This window comes from Ovis canadensis, chromosome 1 (genome assembly GCF_042477335.2).
Source record: "Ovis canadensis isolate MfBH-ARS-UI-01 breed Bighorn chromosome 1, ARS-UI_OviCan_v2, whole genome shotgun sequence".
In the NCBI taxonomy this organism is placed as follows: Eukaryota; Metazoa; Chordata; class Mammalia; order Artiodactyla; family Bovidae; genus Ovis; species Ovis canadensis.
In genome coordinates this window covers 30,089,927-30,109,545 of record NC_091245.1, presented here as the reverse complement: position 1 = coordinate 30,109,545, position 19,619 = coordinate 30,089,927, and the positions used below count along the sequence as shown (strand labels likewise).

Below are 19,619 nucleotides of genomic sequence, written 5' to 3'. Positions count from 1 at the left end.
CAGAGGGGCTTCAGCCTGCCCTTTCTGGTCCTGGAGGCCGGGTCCACGGCGGCGGGAATAGATCTCGGTCGCAATCCAGCAGGAGCCTCTCGCGCCCCCTGGTGGCCATAGTAGCACGCGCTTGGCTAGGTGCTTTCGCATCTCCTAGGTCGTGCCAGAGTCCCGCAACCCCGTAAGGCTATCGGAAGAGGTTACCCTGCCTATTTCACAGGCAAGAAAACTGAGTCCGGGGACACCTCTCCAAAGATCTCCCCAAACTGACCTGGGGGCTGAACGCGGACCTGGATCCACGCAGCCCCAGTCCCATTGTAGATGAATCTGGTCCTTAGGGCTTCCTGAGAAGCCTCCTGGTCACCCCAGCACTCTCCTTGTTTCCCCATCTTTTCTTTCCTCTCCACTATTCACCCACTTTCTGCCTTTTCTCTCCTTAAAACAGGTTGGGGGCTGGGAGTGACAAGAGTAAGAAGCTCTGGGACAAGTAGGTGCTCTGTAAAATGGGTCTAATCTAACTTCTTTCCCAGAGCCGTGGTGAGGGTGAAATGGGGACACATGTGTACAGAGCATTGGAAGTATTGGGTGATCCTGGTTCCCACTCGCCTTTCACCTGCCTCTGACTTCTGCCTTCCACCCCTGCAAAGCGGGGTGAGCCTGAGGAGCAGTTGCAGATTCTACCATCTTGCAGCAGAGGGCGCGCTAACCACTGTTTTCTTCCCCGTTTACAGAATTCAGCGTCCCTGCAAGATCTTAAGAGCTGCGTCTGCAGGTAGGTGAAATATCACACCCATTTGACAGAAACTGAGGCTCTCAAAGACAGGATAAGCGGCCCAAAATGGCAGAGCCTGTAAAGAGCAGAGCCAGGGTTCAAACGAGGCCCCAGGCCAGTCCTTGTTGAGTTCCCGCTATATGTAGCTCACTCCGAGGTGTGGGTGTCTGAGAACATGGTTATTCAGCGTGATGGCTGGTGGCGGCTCAGATGGCAAAGAGTCTGCCTGCAGTGTGCGACATCCGGGTTCGATTCCTGGGTCAGGAAGATCCCCTGGAGAAGGAAATGGCAAACCACTCCACTTATTCTTACCTGGAAAATCCCGTGGACGGAGGAGCCTGCAGCCTACAGCCCACGGGGTCCCAAAGGGTTGGACACGACTGAGCGACTTCACTTTCACTTTCTTTCCTGTTTCGGGGGACACAACACGGTAAAGGCTCTGAGATGTCTGAGGTCCAGCAAGTACACAAGGCAGCCAGAGGCAGAGACTGGGGAGGGGGTGGCCCAAGGGAGGAATGAAAGTCAGAGTCCCAGGAGGGATTCTTGAGAAGCCAGTTGGCATTCTTCTGTCAGGGCAGGAAAAGCAGTTCAGGCAAAGAGATCAACATGCGCAAAGGCCCGGAGGCAGGTAAGCACTGACGCAGGCTGGAGGTAAAACGAAATGCTGCGCGCATACCACCCCACACTGCATAATCCTCCCCCTCTTCCCCTACCTGCACCTCCATGGCAGCTCCACACTGCGTAATCCTCCCCCTCTTCCCCTACCTGCACCTCCATGGCAGCCCCACACTGCAGAATCCTCCCCCTCTTCCCCTACCTGCACCTCCATGGCAGCCCCACCCTTCTACCACCCGGGTATCCTGGCCGCCATCCTCACCCCCTCTCGCTCATCCACATGCTATTGGCCCTGCCTCTGGGACGGAGGGCTTCCCTGATAGCTCAGTTGGTAGAGAATCCACCTGCAATGCAGGAGACCCCGGTTCGATTCCTGGCTCGGGAAGATCCCCTGGAGAAGGGATAGGCTACCCACTCCAGTATTCTCGGGCTTTCTTTGTGGCTCAGCTAATAAAGAATCTGCCTGTAATGCGGGAGACCTAGGTTCGATCCCTGGATTGGGAAGATCCCCTGAAGAAGAGAAAGGTTATCCACTCTAATATTCTGGCCTGGAGAATTCCATGGACTGTACAGTCCATGGGGTTGCAAAGAGTCAGACACCACTGAGAGACTTTCACTTCCGTGAGACAGAACCGAATCACTTCTCGCTTCCAGTGCAGTTCATCACTCTGGTCTGAGGCCCATCATGTCTGTCCTTCCAAGTGGTCTCTGCTTCTACCCTTGCCGGCTGCAGTGTCTTTCCAACCCAAATGCCAGGTTAGACCATGTCACTTCTCTCCTCAGAGCCCTGGAAGGGTTCTCTTCCCTATCAGAGTAACACTCAAGACTTAAAATGGCCTATAAAACCCTAGATAATCTGCCAGCCTATCACTGCTCTGAGACAGACTCCTGCCACACCTCCCCTCACTCACTCCACCCCACTTACCCTGGCTGTATGCTTTTCTGGGAATACACAAGCACCCCAGGGCCTTTGCACCTGTTCATCCTTCCACCTAGAAGGTTCTTCCTCCAGGTATCTGCACAACTCCCTCCCTTGCCGCCTTCAAGTCTGTATCCAGATGTCAGCTTCTCTGGTGTGACATCCAAAACCGTCGAACCCCTCCCCGAGGTGTTCCCTGCCCTCCTTTCCTAATTTACTTTTCTCCGCAGTGCTCAGCACCATAGATTACTCTGTACGCATAAGTTTTGAATCTCACCGCTTGTCTGAATTCCCCCACTAGAACTCGAGTTCCTACAGGCTCAGGGTTTTGTTTTGTTCATTGTTGGTCTCCAGGGGTTAGACCTGGTTGACTCTCAATCCACACTTGGGAATGGAGGGATGACTGTCAGCTCCAGAGCAGAGGGAGGCCGGAGAGGAAGCGCAGGCAGGAAACCTGGGGTCAGGCCAGGGGAGCCAGCATCTTTCAGAGGCCAGTGGAGAGTCTCCAAGGGAGTTATGTGGGGAGTGACACGGGTTGGATTTTCATTTTGTACCCATCCTCTGGTTCTGAGATCAGGTTGGAAGAAGCACAAGGAGATGCTGGAAGTGAGGGGCAGTCACCAGACCCTAGCAGAAACCTAGGGCCATAAAGATTAAAACGAACACTTTTTAAAAGATTCATTAGCTGCTGAGGGGATGGAGAGCGTGGGAATTTTCCAACTGATTTGAGGTGGTGAGCTCCAGGGGGAAAGCAGGGCAAAGGAAGAGCCCAGTGCAAGCAGGGGAGAGGCCTGAGCCCAGAGTGTCCCTGACGCCCCAGGCCTGGGGACAGGCATCAGAGATGAGCTCTGAGTGATGGATGAATAAACTGGTCAGCCGGGCCCGGGAGGAAAGAGGCCAGAAAGAGAACCAGTGCCTCCTGGGGGCTGGATTGACAGACCTAGCCTCATGGGGCTGCTCAGCCCGAGTCCTTCCCAGTTCACAGTCGAGGGCACTGCTCAGAAAGGACCCTGGCTTGCCAGGAGACTGGCTGCGTGGCCCTGGCTTGGCCTCCAAGGAGCTGGTGACCTTGAGCAAATCACTGCCCCTCCTGGGGACTTTCAGTTGGGACGCAAATGACTTAGAACTATAGAAAAAGTTTTTCCAGTCTTCCAGCCCTCCCCAACCCCTGCCTCTTCCAGCTCCTGCTTGGCAAAGGTGGTGCCTCCAAATCACACCTGCAACTCATTAACTCACCTGCCTGGGGGAAATTCCTCAGCTTGGAGGTAGGACGGACGGAAGCTGGGCTTTGCTTCCCAGCCTGGAACCCCTTTAACCCCTTAGGAATTGCAGAGGTCCTGATGAATCCCTTGCACCTCCCCCAGCCAAATCCGCAAGGTACACACTGAAAGCGGGTGTGTGTGCGTGTACGCACACATGTGCCTGCACCTGTGCATCTCAGGGTCCCACAGAAAGGTCAGGGCCAAGGCAGAATTCAAACCTGCATCTCCATCACAGTAGGAAGTACAAGGCACACACAAGAAGAGAGAGAGTAGGAGTACAGGATAGCGGTCTGGGATCTGCTGATGGGGAAGGAAGAAGAGCCACAAGATCCACGAGAAGAGCCACAAGACCTGGCTCAGGTGGCCGAGAGAGGGCCCAGGAATGACCGAGACAGTGGACCTTTTTTGTTTCATTTTCAGTAAACAAATATCTGCTGAGCATCTTCCAGGGGCCAGGCACTGTTTCTAAGCTTTAGGTAAAGAAATTGTATACATTGTATGCATATAATAGTAAAGGAAAGAAGCGAGAATACCCCTGCTCTTGGAGAGTTTGCTGGGGTAGAAACATAATAAACTAACAATTTTTTATATTTTTTAAATTTTAAATATTAAATGATGACAGGTGTTCTTTAAAAAGTAGAGCAGGAAGGAGGCTGGGAGTGCAGGATGCTAGGTGGGATAACAGTTTTAAAAGATTGGCTCAGGATAGCATCTTGAAGAGAGGTTCAGACAAAGATGTAAGGGGTATGAGAAGTAAGCCTGGAGGAGAACTTCCAGAGAGAGAAGACAGGAGCCAAGGCCCGTAGGAGGGACGAATGCAGCAGAGAGCAAGGGTGGGGACCCAGACCCACCCACACCATCCTCATTAGAGGTTTCATTACTCAGAGTGACTGGGAACCACTCAGGCTTTTGAGCCCAGGAGGGGTGTCACAGATCCGAGATTGATCAGGCTCATTCTCTCCAGTGGGCTGCCCCAGTGGCTCAGACAGTAGAGAATCTGCCTGCAATGGAGACCGGGTTTGATCTCTGGGTCAGGAAGATCCCCTGGAGAAGGGAATAGCTATCCACTCCAGCATTCTTGCCTGGAGAATTCCATGGGTGAGTGGCCTAGTGGGCCATAAGTCCATGGGTTTGCAAAGAGTCAGCACAACTGAATGACTAACACTTTCCACTAAACTTTGAAGAGACGTCAGGGGACCCTGGCAGAACAGGGAAATGGGATGGCAGGTAACGAGCTGGTCCAGGCCTAAATGGGAGGATCCAAGGACTGGAACCAAACCAGGCCTGAATGAAAACACATTTATTTATATGAAAAACTTTTATTCTCTGTGATTTTACCTCTCTTAGACTCAGTTTCCACACCTGTTAAATGGGGACACTGCCTGTAGCAAAGAGCTTGAGGATGTGAAAGAACTGCAGGGAGCCTGGCCTGGCAAATGGGAAGCTCCTCAGGGAATGCTGTACCTACACAGTTGACTGAGCCCCAGGACTTTGAACTCCTGCTTGTGGAGTGACCCTGGGAAGGTTACTTAACCTCTCTGGGCTAGTTTTCTCATCTGTGAATAGAGTATGACATTCTGGAAGCAGACATTTCTATCATATCTGGAATACAGAAGAGGTGTGGAGCTCCCTGTCACAGGAGGTCTAGGAGCAGAGGCGCCTAGTGGGGCGGCAGGGGGAGGGGGTAGTTACCTCTACTAACAAAATCCGACAATCACTGCATGCTTAAGAGATGCTGCTGCTGAGCTCAGAAGTCTGCATTTATTGTTTGCTACATTAACACCAAGCCTGCAGGTTCAGCGTGATCTCATAATGTCACCTGCTATCATCTCATTTAATGCTCAAAACTCAGCTCACTCAGGTAGGAGCTGGGGCCTCTGTAATTCCCATTTAACAGATGAGGAAACTGAGGCAGAGAAAGGTATAGTCACTTGTCCAAAGTCACTCAGCGGGTACCTGGTGGAACTCATGCACAGATGGTCTGAATTCAGAGTTCATGTTTTTTGGTATAACTGAAACTCAATGTATTACTTTGGGCCAGTCCTGGCTCTGCCTCTAGGCCCCAATTTCCTCATCAGCACAAGAATATTTCCCAGCTGACAGCCAACAGTAACTGCCATGTGAAAGTGCCATCTTGGGCATACTGGGCCCCCTGGACTGCAGCCCCACCAACATCACAAGGGGCAGTAGAACCACCCAGCTGGGCCCAGGCAATCCACAGAATCATGAGAGATGATAAAATGGATTTATTTTCAGCCATTTGTTACACAGCAATAGAAAAAACAAAACAGCATTCAGCAGTATTTGTTGACTGCCTGTGTGTATCAGGCACTGGACCAGACACTTAGAAGAGGCCCATCACTGGTCTCCAGCTTCCAGGCCTGCTAGAAGACTTTAACTTCCACCCTCTGCAATCTGAACAGGGCCCGTGAGGGAGCAGGCAGCCCCAGGTGCTGTCTCTCTAGGGATGCCACCAGTAGCGAAGATGAGGCTCTCATAGCTAGGTGGAGGCAAGGGGGGCTGGGCCCCAGGCAGGGCATCCCCTGAGGCACTGCACTCCAGGTCTTCCTCCACAGGGGACGCAGGTGGTGTCGAGAGTCCCCCAGCCAGAGGGCAGCGCACAGCTTCCTCGTAAGTGGGGACAATAACCTTTGGGGTCCTAGAGGAACAGAAGAGAGGCTATCAACAGGGGTGGGGTAAAACCCGACTGCACACCAGGGAGAGGGGGAGGGAGGCTACAGGCTTCCCTGGGCCCCGCAAACACCTGACAGCCACCACCCCTTGCCCACCTCAGCTCCTAGACTCTGCTCTCCCTCCCTTGTAGTCAGCTCTCCATTCAGTTAGCTCTCCACCCGGGCTCGTCACACCCTCTGTCTCCTCAATTCTCTCTGCAGGGGAAGTCCTTCCCACCTCCCTCATACTTTCCCTGCTTGCCTGTCAGTTCCCGCTTGTCCTTGGAGTCTCCTCTGGGGAGCTCTGCTGACCTCCCCTCACCAAGCTCCCACTCCCTGCTCTGCGCCCCCACAGGACTCTCCCCTCTGTCACTGCGTTGACCCCACCTGGTGGTCCCCTAGGGCAGGAACTGACTTTAAGTGTCCAGGGATTGAGGGCGGTCCTAAGATGGCGGAGGAATAGGACGTGAAGACCACTTTCTCCCTCACAAATTCCTCAAAAGAACATTTCAACACTGAGCAAACTCCACAAAACAACTTCTGTAGGCTGGCAGAGGACATCAGGCAACCAGAAAAGCAGACCATTGTCTTCAAAAACAGATGCCAAAAGGAGATCATTTCTTTTGGACAGCAAAACTTCCAAGTGCCAATTATCTAACTGACTAAATGTAACCTGATTAACAAAAGCCAACAATAAAGAAATTTGAAGAAAATTAAAAAAAAAAAAAAGTGTCCAGGGATTGATGCTGGGGCAGGGGGGTTGTTTGTTGAAAAACTAAATGATGATCCATGGGGAGAAAAACTTCCATCTTACTGCAATCTCCCTTACAAGGTCTAGAGTTGCAGCCGCTCAGGGAAAGATGGGAGACCTTAATTCCCCTGCCCATCTGAATGCTTGAGGCCCTGATATGGTAAGTCTGCTAAGTGACTACCTCTGCTTGCATACCTCCAGAGACAGAGAGCTCACTATCTACCCAGTCAACCATACCTATCACTGAGCAGCTTGGCTTTCTTGTGACTTTCCCCCACCTCCCCTAGATGAACCACCCTGGAGGGACTTGAGATCCATCCAGGCTCTTCTGACCAGGTTCTGCCCTCTAGATTCCAAGAACAGGTCACTTGCATCCCAGCCACACCAAAGCTGATGGAAACGAGGCTGACCCTCCGTCCTCTCAGGGCCCTGGAGAATCACCTGTGGGGAGTCAGTGCTCCTTCCCTTCCCAGGACCTTGGGGGTAAGAATGTCACTGATCCTATGTCTGGGCTGCTTCTGCTTTGGGAAGATACTGCCACATACAGGGGCTGACAGGTGATTCTGGAGGTCCCTTCCCACCCCAAGCGTCTCTAAGGTTGATTATGAGTCACAGTGTTGGCTGGTCCAGCTCCCTGCTCAGCTACATTCTCGGTGGGAGATCGTGGGTCAGTGTTAGGGAAATTAAATGAATAGTCTTGTTTAGGCTTCAGAGACAAAGCAGAGCAGGCCTCTGACCTTGCTTCTAACCTGCCTGGGCACTGCCCTGACTGTGAGTGACTGTCTGCCGTGAGTGCAAGTCTTGCAGCACCAGAGATAAGATGCGGGAGAGATCTGGAGATTCTTGAGCCACTAGAGGGGGCCCGGCCAACCACGCCCCAGGCTTAACAACATTCCAAGTTTTACAAGACAAAGTAAACAGCAATTAACACGAAGCCAGCAATGGCACCCCACTCTAGTACTCTTGCCTGGAAAATCCCACGGACGGAGGAGCCTGGTGGGCTGTAGTCCATGGGATTGCAAAGAGTTGGACACGACTGAGCGACTTCATTTTCACGTTTCACTTTCATGCATTGGAGAAGGAAATGGCAACCCACTCCAGTGTTCTTGCCTGGAGAATCCCAGGGACAGGGGAGCCTGGTGGGCTGCCGTCTATGGGGTCGCACAGAGTCGGACACGACTGAAGCGACTTAGCAGCAGCAGCAACAAGAAGCCAGAGCTGCAGTTTGGTCACAGATTGATGATGATGTCAGTTTGCCACCATCCTGGGATTATAAATGGGAACCCCAAACTGCAGTCTTTGAAGTCTCACCCACAGAGCCGACACGCTGCCTGCGACCCTTTCCCAATTGGGACTCTAGATGTGCTGTGACCCGGGATGTCCCAGTGCTGTTTAAGTCTGGATGTTGGTCAAAACCCAACTTGGTGATGTATTCTCTGGTCTAGTTCTCTTTTCTTTTAATGTTAGTATGTTAAAAATAAGTTAGACAATTCTCTAATAAATATCTGTATTATTTACTTGTATATAACGAGTGGCTTGTTAACAAATCCTTTAAACCTGAGATGAAAGTGAAAACTTTTGCAAACAGTCAGTAACTCTATTAACCTGAGCCCCAGTTTCCCCGTCTGTAAACAGGCATGATACAGGCACTGACCTCACAGGACCATGTGAAGATTAAATGAGGTAATACAGGGCACTTCAGACAAGGAAGCTGATAAGGGGTCCCACCCGCCTCTGACTCACAGTGTCATTTGAAGTGAGGGCAGACAAAGAATATTGCTCCTGGAGGCAGGCAAGCTAGGTTCAATTGCTACGTGACCTAGGCTATGTTCATACCCAATCTGAGCCTCTTTCTTCTCATCCATAAAATGAGGATAACAATTACTATTTTATAGATTCAGGAAAAGGGAAAATGCTTTAACAACACTCAGGAAAATATGGGTGATTAGGCTTCCAGAAGCCCACATCTCCTGCCCTGCTCACCTCCTGGCCATGCCCCAGCCACTCCCTACTTCTCCAAGCCTGGGAGACACAAGGCAGGCTTTGGGTACCCTGGCACTGTTTCAGCAGGCAACAGCTGGCAGGGCAGGGCACAGCTGCCAGGTGAGACCAGCCCACAGCAGGAAGTTTGCTCAGAGGGCAGATACAGTAGCCCTCACACCATCTCACCTAGCCAGCTGGGCCCACCCAGCCCCGGGTCACCGGCATGGTCCCGGAAGCCAGAAGCTTGGCAAACATGAAGCCCGAGGCAGGGGGACCCCATCGCACACTCGAGGGGCAGACCCATTCATGGAGCATTCTGGACACAGCTCCCTGCAGCTGGGTGGGGCAGGCAGGCTGCTGTGGTCTCTGTGCTCAGGAAGCTTCACTGAGCCTGGAGGCGACAGGAGATCCGAGCCTAGCACCAGCTTCTCCACCATTCAGCTCAGTCAGACAAACATAGTAGGGAAAGGGGCCAAGGGTGAAGCACTATTTGCCCTACACTCAAGCTCTCTAATCTCATTTCACGTTCGTGACAAGCCTGGTCAGTCATCGCACAGGTAAGCTAGGGCCACACATCAACTAAGCGGCAAAGCCCCAGCCAACGCCAACCATCACACCTCCCCAACCCGATCCCTAATCTCTCCATACCTCAGCTTTCTCATCTGTAAAATGGACCTTACATTGCCTTTTAATCAGTGAGGCTTAAATCAGTGGGCATGAAAGTACATCATCAAATAAAAGCAAAGGAAGAGGATTGAGTTTTGCAGTAAATTCACCTCCCCATCTATCATCTCATTTGAGCCTAACAGCAATCCTAGGGAAAATTCCAGACAGGAAAAACTAGATGTGGCTCAGAGAGTCTAAGTCAAGAACACACAGCTTAGGAAAGAGTAGACACTGACAGCCTTATGTCCGACTAGACCCATGCTTTTTCCTGCTGTTCTCACTGTGGTTGGGAGTGGGGAATCCCAGAGGCCTCCCACCCAGACACTTCATCTAGGGCTCACATTTCATACGGGAGCCCCTGAGAGTAGCAGTTTTGTCTATTTTGTCCACTGCTTCATTGTAAGTGCCCTGCAGAATTAGGTACTCAGTAAATGTTGGTGAAATGCATGAAAGAATAAGCAGATGAATAAATAAGGACTCTGAGGCCCCAAGAGGGAAATGGGCCCACCCAAGTCATCAGCCTAGATGGCCTTTGTCTTGAACCTGGAGTTACCCACAGAGAGCAAGGTGCCTGGAGGCAGGGACAGCTAAGTGACCTTCCCATGGGGCCCAGATGCTGGGCTTTCAGTAGGAGGGCCAGGATGGCTCAGCCCCAGGGACAAGAAAAAACCATTAGCAGAAGCAGCCTCACCAACATGAAACCATCCCAGCTCTGAGTCTAAGACATGGTCTCTGAACTTGATGGACCATGAGTACCCTGCAGTGGGTGAGTTCCTCCCTGGCTCAGCTGGGAAAGAAGGCTGAGTTCCTCCACCTGACATGCAGCTGTGGCCCAGACCCTGTTGGATCAACATGACTGTGTGTATTGACAACACCCATTCTCTGTCCTCAGGTCAGGCTGGGTGGGGAAGGACAGGTACCCTGAGGCATAATCTGGTTCCAACCAATAACTCACTGTGTAACCAGGTAGGTCACTGGTCTCTCTGAGACCCAGGTTTCTCATCTGAGAAGTGAAGAGGCCCCAAGGTCCTGCCCTTCCCTCTAACGTCAAATCAAGGCCTGACCACTGGACTAAGGGACTTCCATTGAACATGCTATTGTCTGTGACCTCAGGGAGTCACAGGCCAGTAGCAGGGACTAATCTGTTACCTTCTTTAACTCAGGATGCATTTTCCTCTCTCACTCAGGGAAGAAGAGTTCCCAGGTCCCAGGCCAACTCATGGACATCTGGTTTAGCCCTTAGTGCATGCAAATCCAGTGCTTACAGAGTGGTATAGGGGAACACACACCTCACAGCCAGCAGGCTCTGCCACTTTCTAGCTGTATAACCCTACCTTCTTTTTCTGTAGTCATTCTTACCTTGCAGGTGGGCTGGACTGGGGAAGGTGCATGCAGGCCCCTGATATATGCAGGCACAGCAGACACTTGGTGAAAGAGTAAGTACATAATAAGAGCATGTAAGACACATGCATTCTCAACAGGGCAAAAACTGGTTCTGGGAGTCTTGCTGATACTGTGCTTATGTATGAAGCACAGATATACATGCAGACCAGATATATAGTGTATCTGTGGTATTAACATTCCATGAGGGAGGATTAAGGGGAAAAGGCCTAAACAGTCTCCTGGGAGGGAGTGATTTAGAAAAATATGAGAAATATTATGTCAATGTAAGATTTTTTCTCCATTCCCTACCTCATCCCTGGGCTTTTGAACATGCTCCTCTGCCTGCTTAAGACACCTCTCTCCACCTTATCCGCTTAAGGAAAAGTTGACATTTGCTGTGTATCTATCGTGTGCCAGGCTCTGGGCTTAGTTCTTCATATACATCATCTCAGGTAAGTACTATGAGCCGAGTCATTGGAAAAGACCCTGATGCTGGGAAAGACAGAGGGCGGGAGGAGAAGGGGGAGCCAGAGGATAAGGTGTTTGGATTGCATGGCATTGCTGACTGAAGGGACGTGAGTTTGAAAAACTCCAGGAGATAGTGAAGGACAGGGAAGCCTGGTGTGCTGCAGTCCATGAGGTCGCAAAGAGTGAGACAGGACTCACCGACTCAACAACAACGTGCAACTGCTATACAGGACTTTGCTACATTTGTCATTCTTATGACTCCTGTTTCATTTCTGATGAGATGTTGAGGTTCAGTGGGGTTGCATAATCTCCTGAAGTCCCATAGCTAGTTAGTGACAGAACCAGGAGAGGATCCCTATGGGTCTGACTCCTGTGGGTAAGTTCTTAACCCCTACACTACTCTGCCCAATACCATGCTAATCTCTACTGCCACTTCCTCCAGGAAGCCTTCCTGGATTTTTCATGTCCCACAGGACCACATCTGCCCTATTTCACAGCTTTAACTACTCTGGTTTGTCAAAGCCTGCCTCTGTCAAGGGACTTAAAACACTTCCAGGAGTGATGATCAGCCTCCAGGACCCCAAAGCATAGCTAAAGCCTAGACCAGAGGAGAAACCCCATGGGAGTTTGTTGAGTAAATGCCTAATGGTGTGACCGAGCCCTACCTGTGGGCCCCACTCCCCACAGCTGCACCAGATCTGCAGCTCTCCTTCTCTGAGGACTCCACAGTGAGGTAATACAGGTCCCTGGAGAGGTGGTATGGGTCCCATCGAGGCAGCTTCTGGGTGCTGGCCTTGACCGACCACAGCAGGCCGAAGACCAGCAGCAGGCCACCTGCGCCGCAGCAGAAGAAGCTGACCGACCTGAGCAGGGCACCAGGGGCCTCAGGCTCAGGGTATCCAGTGGGCGGGGCCGACTGCGGGGGGCCTGGGTCCCCTTCACTCCACCAGGCGAAGCAGAGGGTCCCAGCCACTAGGACCACCATGCCGCTGGCCATCATGCAGTAGCTCAGGGTGGAGGCCACGCGGGCCCTGTCACAAGTCTGGACAGGAAAGGAGAGAAAAGAGGAAACAAGCGCTGTGAGACGCCTGCTGGGTACCAGACGTGGGTTTTAGTCCTGCCTGAGATCACTGTGCGCTCTCAGAGGGGTCGCTTGACTCCTCTGTGCCTCTGCTTCCTCGTCTGTGGAATGGAGGTGATGCTCGCAGCCCTCCAGGGCTGCTCTGAAGGCCACAGACCATGTGTCCCAAGGTCCTGGCACCACACCTGGGACCTGGCAGGACTCAGTGTGGCTCCTTCCTGCCCGGCCTTCCCCCAGGACTCAGAGGCCTCATCTGCTTGGTGGGTATGAGACTCCTCTCTGCGTCTCCTGCAGGCTGGGAGGGAGGAAAGTGAACCCTGTGGGGTCCACCAGGCCTGCCAGGAGAGGGGCTTGCTGCTTATGCGTTGTCTCACTTCACCCAGGTCACAATCTCAAAAGGGTGATGCTCTTATCTCCATTTAATAGGCTTTCCAGGTGGCTCAGCTGGTAAAGAATTTGTCTGCCATGCAGGAGACCTGGGCTGGATCCCTGGGTTGGGAAGATTCCCTGGAGGAGGAAATGGCAACCCATTCCAGTATTCTTGCCTGGGAAATTCCATGGACAGAGGAGCCTGGTGGGCTACAGTCCATGGAATTGCAAAAGAGTAGGATATGACTTAGTGACTAAACAACAACTTCAAATCTCCATCTGACAGAGGAAGACACTGAAACTGGGGGCAGGTACCGGCGCCAGTGGGGAAAGGGCATTGAGAAGCCTGGAGCTGAGATTCACAGCACAAAGCAAAATTTCATGCAAAAAGATGGTTTTGTGGCCTTATTTTTAATGGTCATAATTTGGAAAGAGACTAAATGTCCAACTATAGGGAAAGGGTGAATAAACCATGGCATAAAATCTAGATGGAATATTCATGGCTGATTTAAAAAAAAAAATCAAGCTCAGCACAGATATTTAACAGAGGGAAATTCTTATGATATCTGACTTTTTCCAACTTAGGTGCCAAATTAAGCACACAGTGTTATCTCAGTGAGGAAAAACAAAATGCCCAGGGGGTGGAAAAAAACACCTGGGAGGAACCCTGGCTCCAGATTATACAGACAGGAAAGGATTTCTCCAAAACCAACATCCAGGTCATTGTACACGCTGTTCCCTCTCCCTGGTAACTTGCTATCATCAATGTCTTCTCCACGCTCAGCTTGACTCTCACCCAAGAAGCCTTCAAAGCGGACACTTTAAACTCAGAGTCCCCTGGGCCTTCATTGTCCAAGCTGTTATCTGTCTGTTTGACTTCTCTTTGTGTCTTGTCCTCACCAGACAGCAAGCTCCCTGAGGGCAGGGTCTGTATCTGCCTTGTTTACAGCTCTATCCCCTAGTGCCTAGCACATAGAAGCTGCTCCATAAACAGGTGTTGAAGAAAATCTCCTAAATGAGAAAGAGTGTTGCTGAATAAACCTTGTTGGGTGAAAAGCCCCTCTCCTAGCTGGGAGGGACTGGGAGAGGGGAGGGAATACTGCCGCAGCACCCAGCCTTGGAGTCTGGTTTTGGCCCTACTCTGCAGCTCGCCAGCCGTGTCCTGGGAAAGCCTCCCGACTGCGCCTGACCTGTCTCCTCATCCATACAGATAGATGGATGGGGATGCGTGCTCTGCAGGAAGACTTACAGAATCCCCCTCTCCTCGCCCACAAGTTGAGCCAGTGAAGGAGAGGGCCGGGGACTCATAGACCTCAGGAAGACTAATGGTCAGCCTTCCAAATGGGGCTTGCCCAGCCTAACAGGGTACATCTGAACGATGCCCTGCTGTGCAGTCATTCAAAGACACACTCCTCAGGGAGCTGAAAGTGAAGTCACTCAGTCGTATCTGACTCTTAGCGACCCCGTGGACTGTAGCCCACCAGGCTCCTCCATCCATGGGATTCTCCAGGCAAGAATGCTGGAGTGGGTTGCCATTTCCTTCTCCAGGGTATCTTCCTGAACCCAGGTCTCCCACATTGCAGGCAGACGCCCTAACCTCTGAGCCACCAGAGAAGCATGCTCAGGGAGCTGAAGAGCATGGCAAAGTGTTCAAGATCTAGTAGGTGAGACTTTAGATTTCAAAAGGGCATGTTTCCAGATGTGTTTAAAAACATGTGCATGCACATATACGGAATCTAGAAAAATGGTACTGAAGAATTTATTTACAGGGCAACAGTGGAGAAACAGACATAGAGAATAGACTTATGGACGTGGGGAGAGGGGAGGAGAGAGGGTGAGAGGTATGGAAAGAGTGACATGGAAACTTACATTACCAAGTGTTAAACAGATAGCCAACAGGAATTTGCTGTATGGCTCGGGAAACTCAAACAGGGGCTCTGTATCAACCTAGAGGGATGAGGTGGGGAGGGAGATGGGAGGGAGATTCAAAAGGGAGGGGATATATGTATACCTATGGCTGATTCATGTTGAGGTTTGACAGAAAACAGCAAAATTCTGTAAAGCAATTATCCTTCAATTAAAAAATAACAATTTTTTAAAAAGTGTGTATGTGTGTCTATGTACACATGTGAGCGAGAAAGATAAAATGTATACATGAAATGAGGTGCTCAAGGAGTGGACCCCAATCTTCCTGAGCCTCCAGGCCACCAGAAGCATATAGAAGCATGCCATTTGTAAATTACCTTTGGTTCTCTTCCTGTGAATCTGTCAATGGGGCAAGTGCCTCCTATCTCCAGCTCAAGGCGTTTTCTCTGGGGGAGAAAAAGAACCTCACTACACTCTCTCCAAAGACAGCGAGGAAAGGCTGTCAGAAGGAAAAACTGAAAGAAAAAAACCCCCCAGCAAATCGGTAACAGTTTAACCCCTCACCTATATGTTGACACTTGACAGTTCCCCTTCACACCTGGCATCTCATCTGACCACAACTGAGGCAGATGGTCGGGGCAGGGAAAGAAATTCTTGTTTTGCAAATGACTAGACTGAGTCCACCCTTATGGCAGATAACACCACCTTTATGGCAGAAAGCGAAGAGGAACTAAAGAACCTCTTGATGAAAGTGAAAGAGGAGAGTGAAAAAGCTCGCTTAAAGCTCAACATTCAGAAAACGAAGATCATGGCATCTGGTCCCACCACTTCATGGGAAATAGATGGGGAAACAGTGGAAACAGTGACACACTTTATTTTTGGGGGGGCTCCAAAATCACTACAGATGGTGACTGCAGCCATGAAATTAAAAGGTGCTTGCTCCTTGCAGGAAAAGTTATGACCAACCTGGACAGCTTATTAAAAAACAGAGACACTACTTTGCCAGCAAAGGTCCATCTAGTCAAAGCTATGATTTTTCCAGTAGTCATGTATGGATGTGCGAGTTGGACTATAAAGAAAGCTGAGCACTGAAGAATTGGTGCTTTTGAACTGTGGTATTAGAAAAGACTCTTGAGAGTCCCTTGGACAGCAAGGAGATCCAACCAGTCCATCCTAAGAAAATCAGTTCTGAATATTCACTGGAAGGACTGATGCTGAAGCTGAAACTACAACACTTTGGCCACCTGATGTGAAGAACTGGGTCATAGGAAAAGACCTTGAGGTTGGGAAAGATTGAAGGCAGGAGGAGAAGGGGATGACAGAGGATGAGATGCTTGGATGGCATCACTGATTCGATGGACATGAGTTTGAACAACCTCCAGGAGTTGGTGATGTAAAGCATCACCAACTGTAAAGCAACTGTAAAGCATCACCAATTCTGTAAAGCAATTGTCCTTCAATTAAAAAATAAAAATTTTTAAAAGAAGTGTGTATGTGTGTATGCTGCAGTCCATGGGGTCTCAGAGTCAGACACGACTGAGCGACTGAACTGAGAGTGAGTCCAGGAAGATGAGAGACTTTACCAAAGCAGCATACAGCTTGTGTGTCAACCCCTGCATTGTAAGGTAACTTATGATGCTTTTAAATTTCTACAAAAGCAATAGTTCCTCATTGTGGGTAAGAGAATAAAAATGCAAATATCATTAATGCTGCCCATCAGAGATGAGCGCGGTCCACAGTGGACCCTTCCTTTCGGGTCCTCCTCCCTTGGCCTGCATACCTGATGATAGTGGCAGCTGGTGTGTACTGGGCATTTACAGGGGCTGGGAACCACACCCAGCAACTTACAGGTGTCCCCCATCTTAATCCTAGCAACAGCATTAGGTCCCGAAGACACTGGAGCTGCAAGGGTGACAGCTTGTCTGAGGTCAATGCCAAATTTGAACCAGGTCTACTCTGACTCCCTGGTGGCTCAGATGGTAAAGAATCTGCCTGCAATGCAGGATGCTCAGGTTTGATCCCTGGGCTGGGAAGATCCCCTGGAGAAGGAATGGCTACTCACTCCCGTATTCTTGCCTGGAGAATTCCATGGACAGAGGAGCCTGGTGGGCTACAATCCATGGGGTTGCAAAGAGTCAGACACAACTGAGCAACTAACACACACACACGTCTAACTCAAATATCTGTGAGTGCACAGCTAGATAGATCTGTATTTTTCAGTATATAAAGTCAAGACCATGCTGTGAATAGATGCATTTGTAAGTCTTTAGCTCAGTCAGTTCCCACTTTCTAAAATGCCCTGCCCTCTTTCCTGACTCGAATGCTTCCAAACCTCAGAGAAGCCCCTGGATCACCCCTAGCATGGTCTCACTGCAGGCCATGTCATCTCCTTCTGTGTGAGTCACCCCCTCTGCATGTGGATTCCCCTGCTCCATGGGCAGGCAAAGCGCACAATGACCTGCCACCCCTGGGCAGTGGAAGCTGTCAGTGTCTGCTGGATGAAGGACAGACTGCTCTGTTGTGTGGTAGTTTTCATTATTTTTACAGATTGGGACTCTGATGGATTATCAGCAGGATGTGCTCACCTTCAAGATTCCCCTGGTCCATTTCAGAGAGGTGGTCTTCAGGCAGTTTACTCACCCTTCACAGGAGTGCACCCTGGACCCTGATCAGGGGGGAGGAAGGAAGGGCTCCCTGCCCTGGAGGGCATGACCCCAGTCCAGCCCCAGAGAAGTGCCATTCTCAATCCAGCACTCAGGCTGCCAGGCTGGCCCCCTCCTTCCAGCTCCCTCCTATTCCAATCCATGCAACCAAGTTCCTGCCACCTGGGTTCCTGTATACCTGTTGCTCCCTCGGCCTAGGGAGCCCTCTGTCCCCATACAGGGCCCTCATTTCACAGCCCCCTTTGAGACCCATGCCAAACACCACATCCTTGCAGAAGTCTTTCTGCTGCTACCACGCACACCTCCCACCAGCTAGAGTTATCACTCCCTCTATCAGTTCAGTCGCTTAGTTGTGTCCAACACTTTGCGACCTCATAGACTGGAGCATGCCAGGCTTCTCTGTCCATCACCAACTCCCAGAGCTCACTCAAACTCATGTCCATCGAGTCGGTGATGCCATCCAACCATCTCATCCTCTGTCATCCCCTTCTCCTCCTGCCTTCAATCTTTCCCAGCCTCAGGGTCTTTTCCTATGAGCCAGTTCTTCACATCAGGTGGCCAAAGTATTGGAGTTTCAGCTTCAGCACCAGTCCTTCCAATGAATATTCAGGACTCATCTCCTTTAGGATGGACTGGCTTGATTTCCCTGCAGTCCAAGGGACTCTCAAGAGTCTTCTCCAACACCACAGCTCAAAAGCATCAATTCTGTGGCCCTCGGCCTTCTTTATGGTGCAACTCTCACATCCATACATGACTATCAGAAAAACCATAGTTTTGACTAGACGACCTTTGTTGGTGAAGTAATGTCCCTTTGACTGTGGCCACTCTTGTTTGCTCTGTGATCTTGATCAGGGTGCTCAACATCTCTGAGCTCAAGTTACTGCCTCCCCGGGGAGGAGCAGGTTGTGAAGATGAAATGGGAGGCTGGCAAGCAGTGGCACAGCTGGACAGAGGAGGAAGCCTGGCTCTGACCCTGGGTGAGTTGCCTAGATCCTCCGTGCCTCCGTTTCCTCCTTTGTGAAGTGAGCACAATGATATCCTACTGTCCCCACTACCAACCAGAGAACTTTAGGTGGCAGTTTTCTGTAAAGAACTAAACCATCTGAACTAGAAGTGTTCTGAACTATCTTCACCATAACCCCGGGGCAAACTGAGGCTCCAAGCACCGATGGCCCAAGGCCACCCAGCGAGTCACAAGACAGATGGGAGGAGGCTTGGGTGTCCAAACTCTGCGCACTAAACCACTGAGGTCAGGGAGAAGGGAAGGGGACCAGGCGGGGTTGGCTTAGGAGGAGCTGCTCCTGAAGACGGGGGCGGGGCGGGGGGCGCGGTTAAGGAAGTTTATACCCACCTTGGGCGCAGTCATCCCGCCGTGGGGTCAGGCGTGGTCCCCGCGCGAGGAGCCAGACGAATCTACCGGGGGTGAAGACATGGTGGCTGTCGAGCCCGAGGGCAGCGCGAACCTGGGAAAGGCGGTCCCTCCGGCCTGCTGGGGGCGCCTAGCGTTAGGGGCGGCCCTGGCGACCGTCGCCCAGCCCTGCTCTCCACGCCCCCGCAGAAACGCTAACGTCCGGCGGGGGGTCTGGTTCAAGGGTCCCGTCCCGGTCCCGGTGGGAGCGGTGCCAAGTCCCCTTCACCGCGCAGGGGCTCGGCCACCGGGTGGGGGCTTTGAGGGGCGCACGGAGTCCTGCTTGGCTGTCGACTCCGGTGATGACCAGCCCCACTCCTGCCCCAGGCTTAGCAGACTGCTGCGGGGAACCTGCGCTTGGGCTCCGGGACGCGGCCCGCCCCACCTCTCCTCGGATCCGCGTCCTCCCGGCTGGCAGCTGGACGGGCGGAGACTCCCTGGTGGACCGGCTCCGGGTGGCTCCAGGTGCCGCGCCCGACCTTAAAGGAACAGCGAGACGGCTGGCTGGGGATGGGGTTTCCCAGGGCGAACGGGGTCGGGGGAGAGGCAAGACCCCTATTAACTGCTACCTCCGTGAACTGTCTGCAATCCGCAGTCCTCGGGGGGCCATCCCGTCCCTACTGCTCCACGGAGCGGGCTTGGGAAGGGGACACGAAACTCCTCCAAGAGCCATCGCGCTCAGTCTGAAAGGGCTGTGGCATCCTGAGCAAGTCACAGGTCTTTCGAACCCTAACATCCCCAGGAGATAAG

At 51.6% G+C, this 19,619-nt stretch overlaps 1 protein-coding gene across 3 annotated transcripts; it reads right to left on the bottom strand.

Moving 5' to 3' along the window:
• Positions 1–5,790: 5,790 nt before the first annotated feature.
• Positions 5,791–19,326, bottom strand: TMEM61 (transmembrane protein 61). Of its 3 annotated transcripts, none has more exons than XM_069562042.1 (4): positions 18,813–19,326; positions 15,176–15,244; positions 12,346–12,524; positions 5,791–6,218 (listed from the first exon to the last, which is right to left on the bottom strand). In XM_069562042.1, the coding sequence occupies exons 1-4, from the start codon at positions 18,825–18,827 to the stop codon at positions 5,954–5,956; spliced, it is 528 nt and encodes a 175-aa protein (XP_069418143.1). In that variant the 5' UTR covers positions 18,828–19,326; the 3' UTR covers positions 5,791–5,953. The 3 variants fall into 3 exon arrangements, with proteins under 3 accessions (XP_069418143.1, XP_069417973.1, XP_069418052.1); XM_069561872.1 differs by having other exon boundaries at positions 12,148–12,524; positions 18,813–19,276; XM_069561951.1 differs by lacking the exon at positions 15,176–15,244 and having other exon boundaries at positions 12,148–12,524; positions 18,813–19,305.
• Between the last annotated feature and the right edge of the window lie 293 nt (positions 19,327–19,619).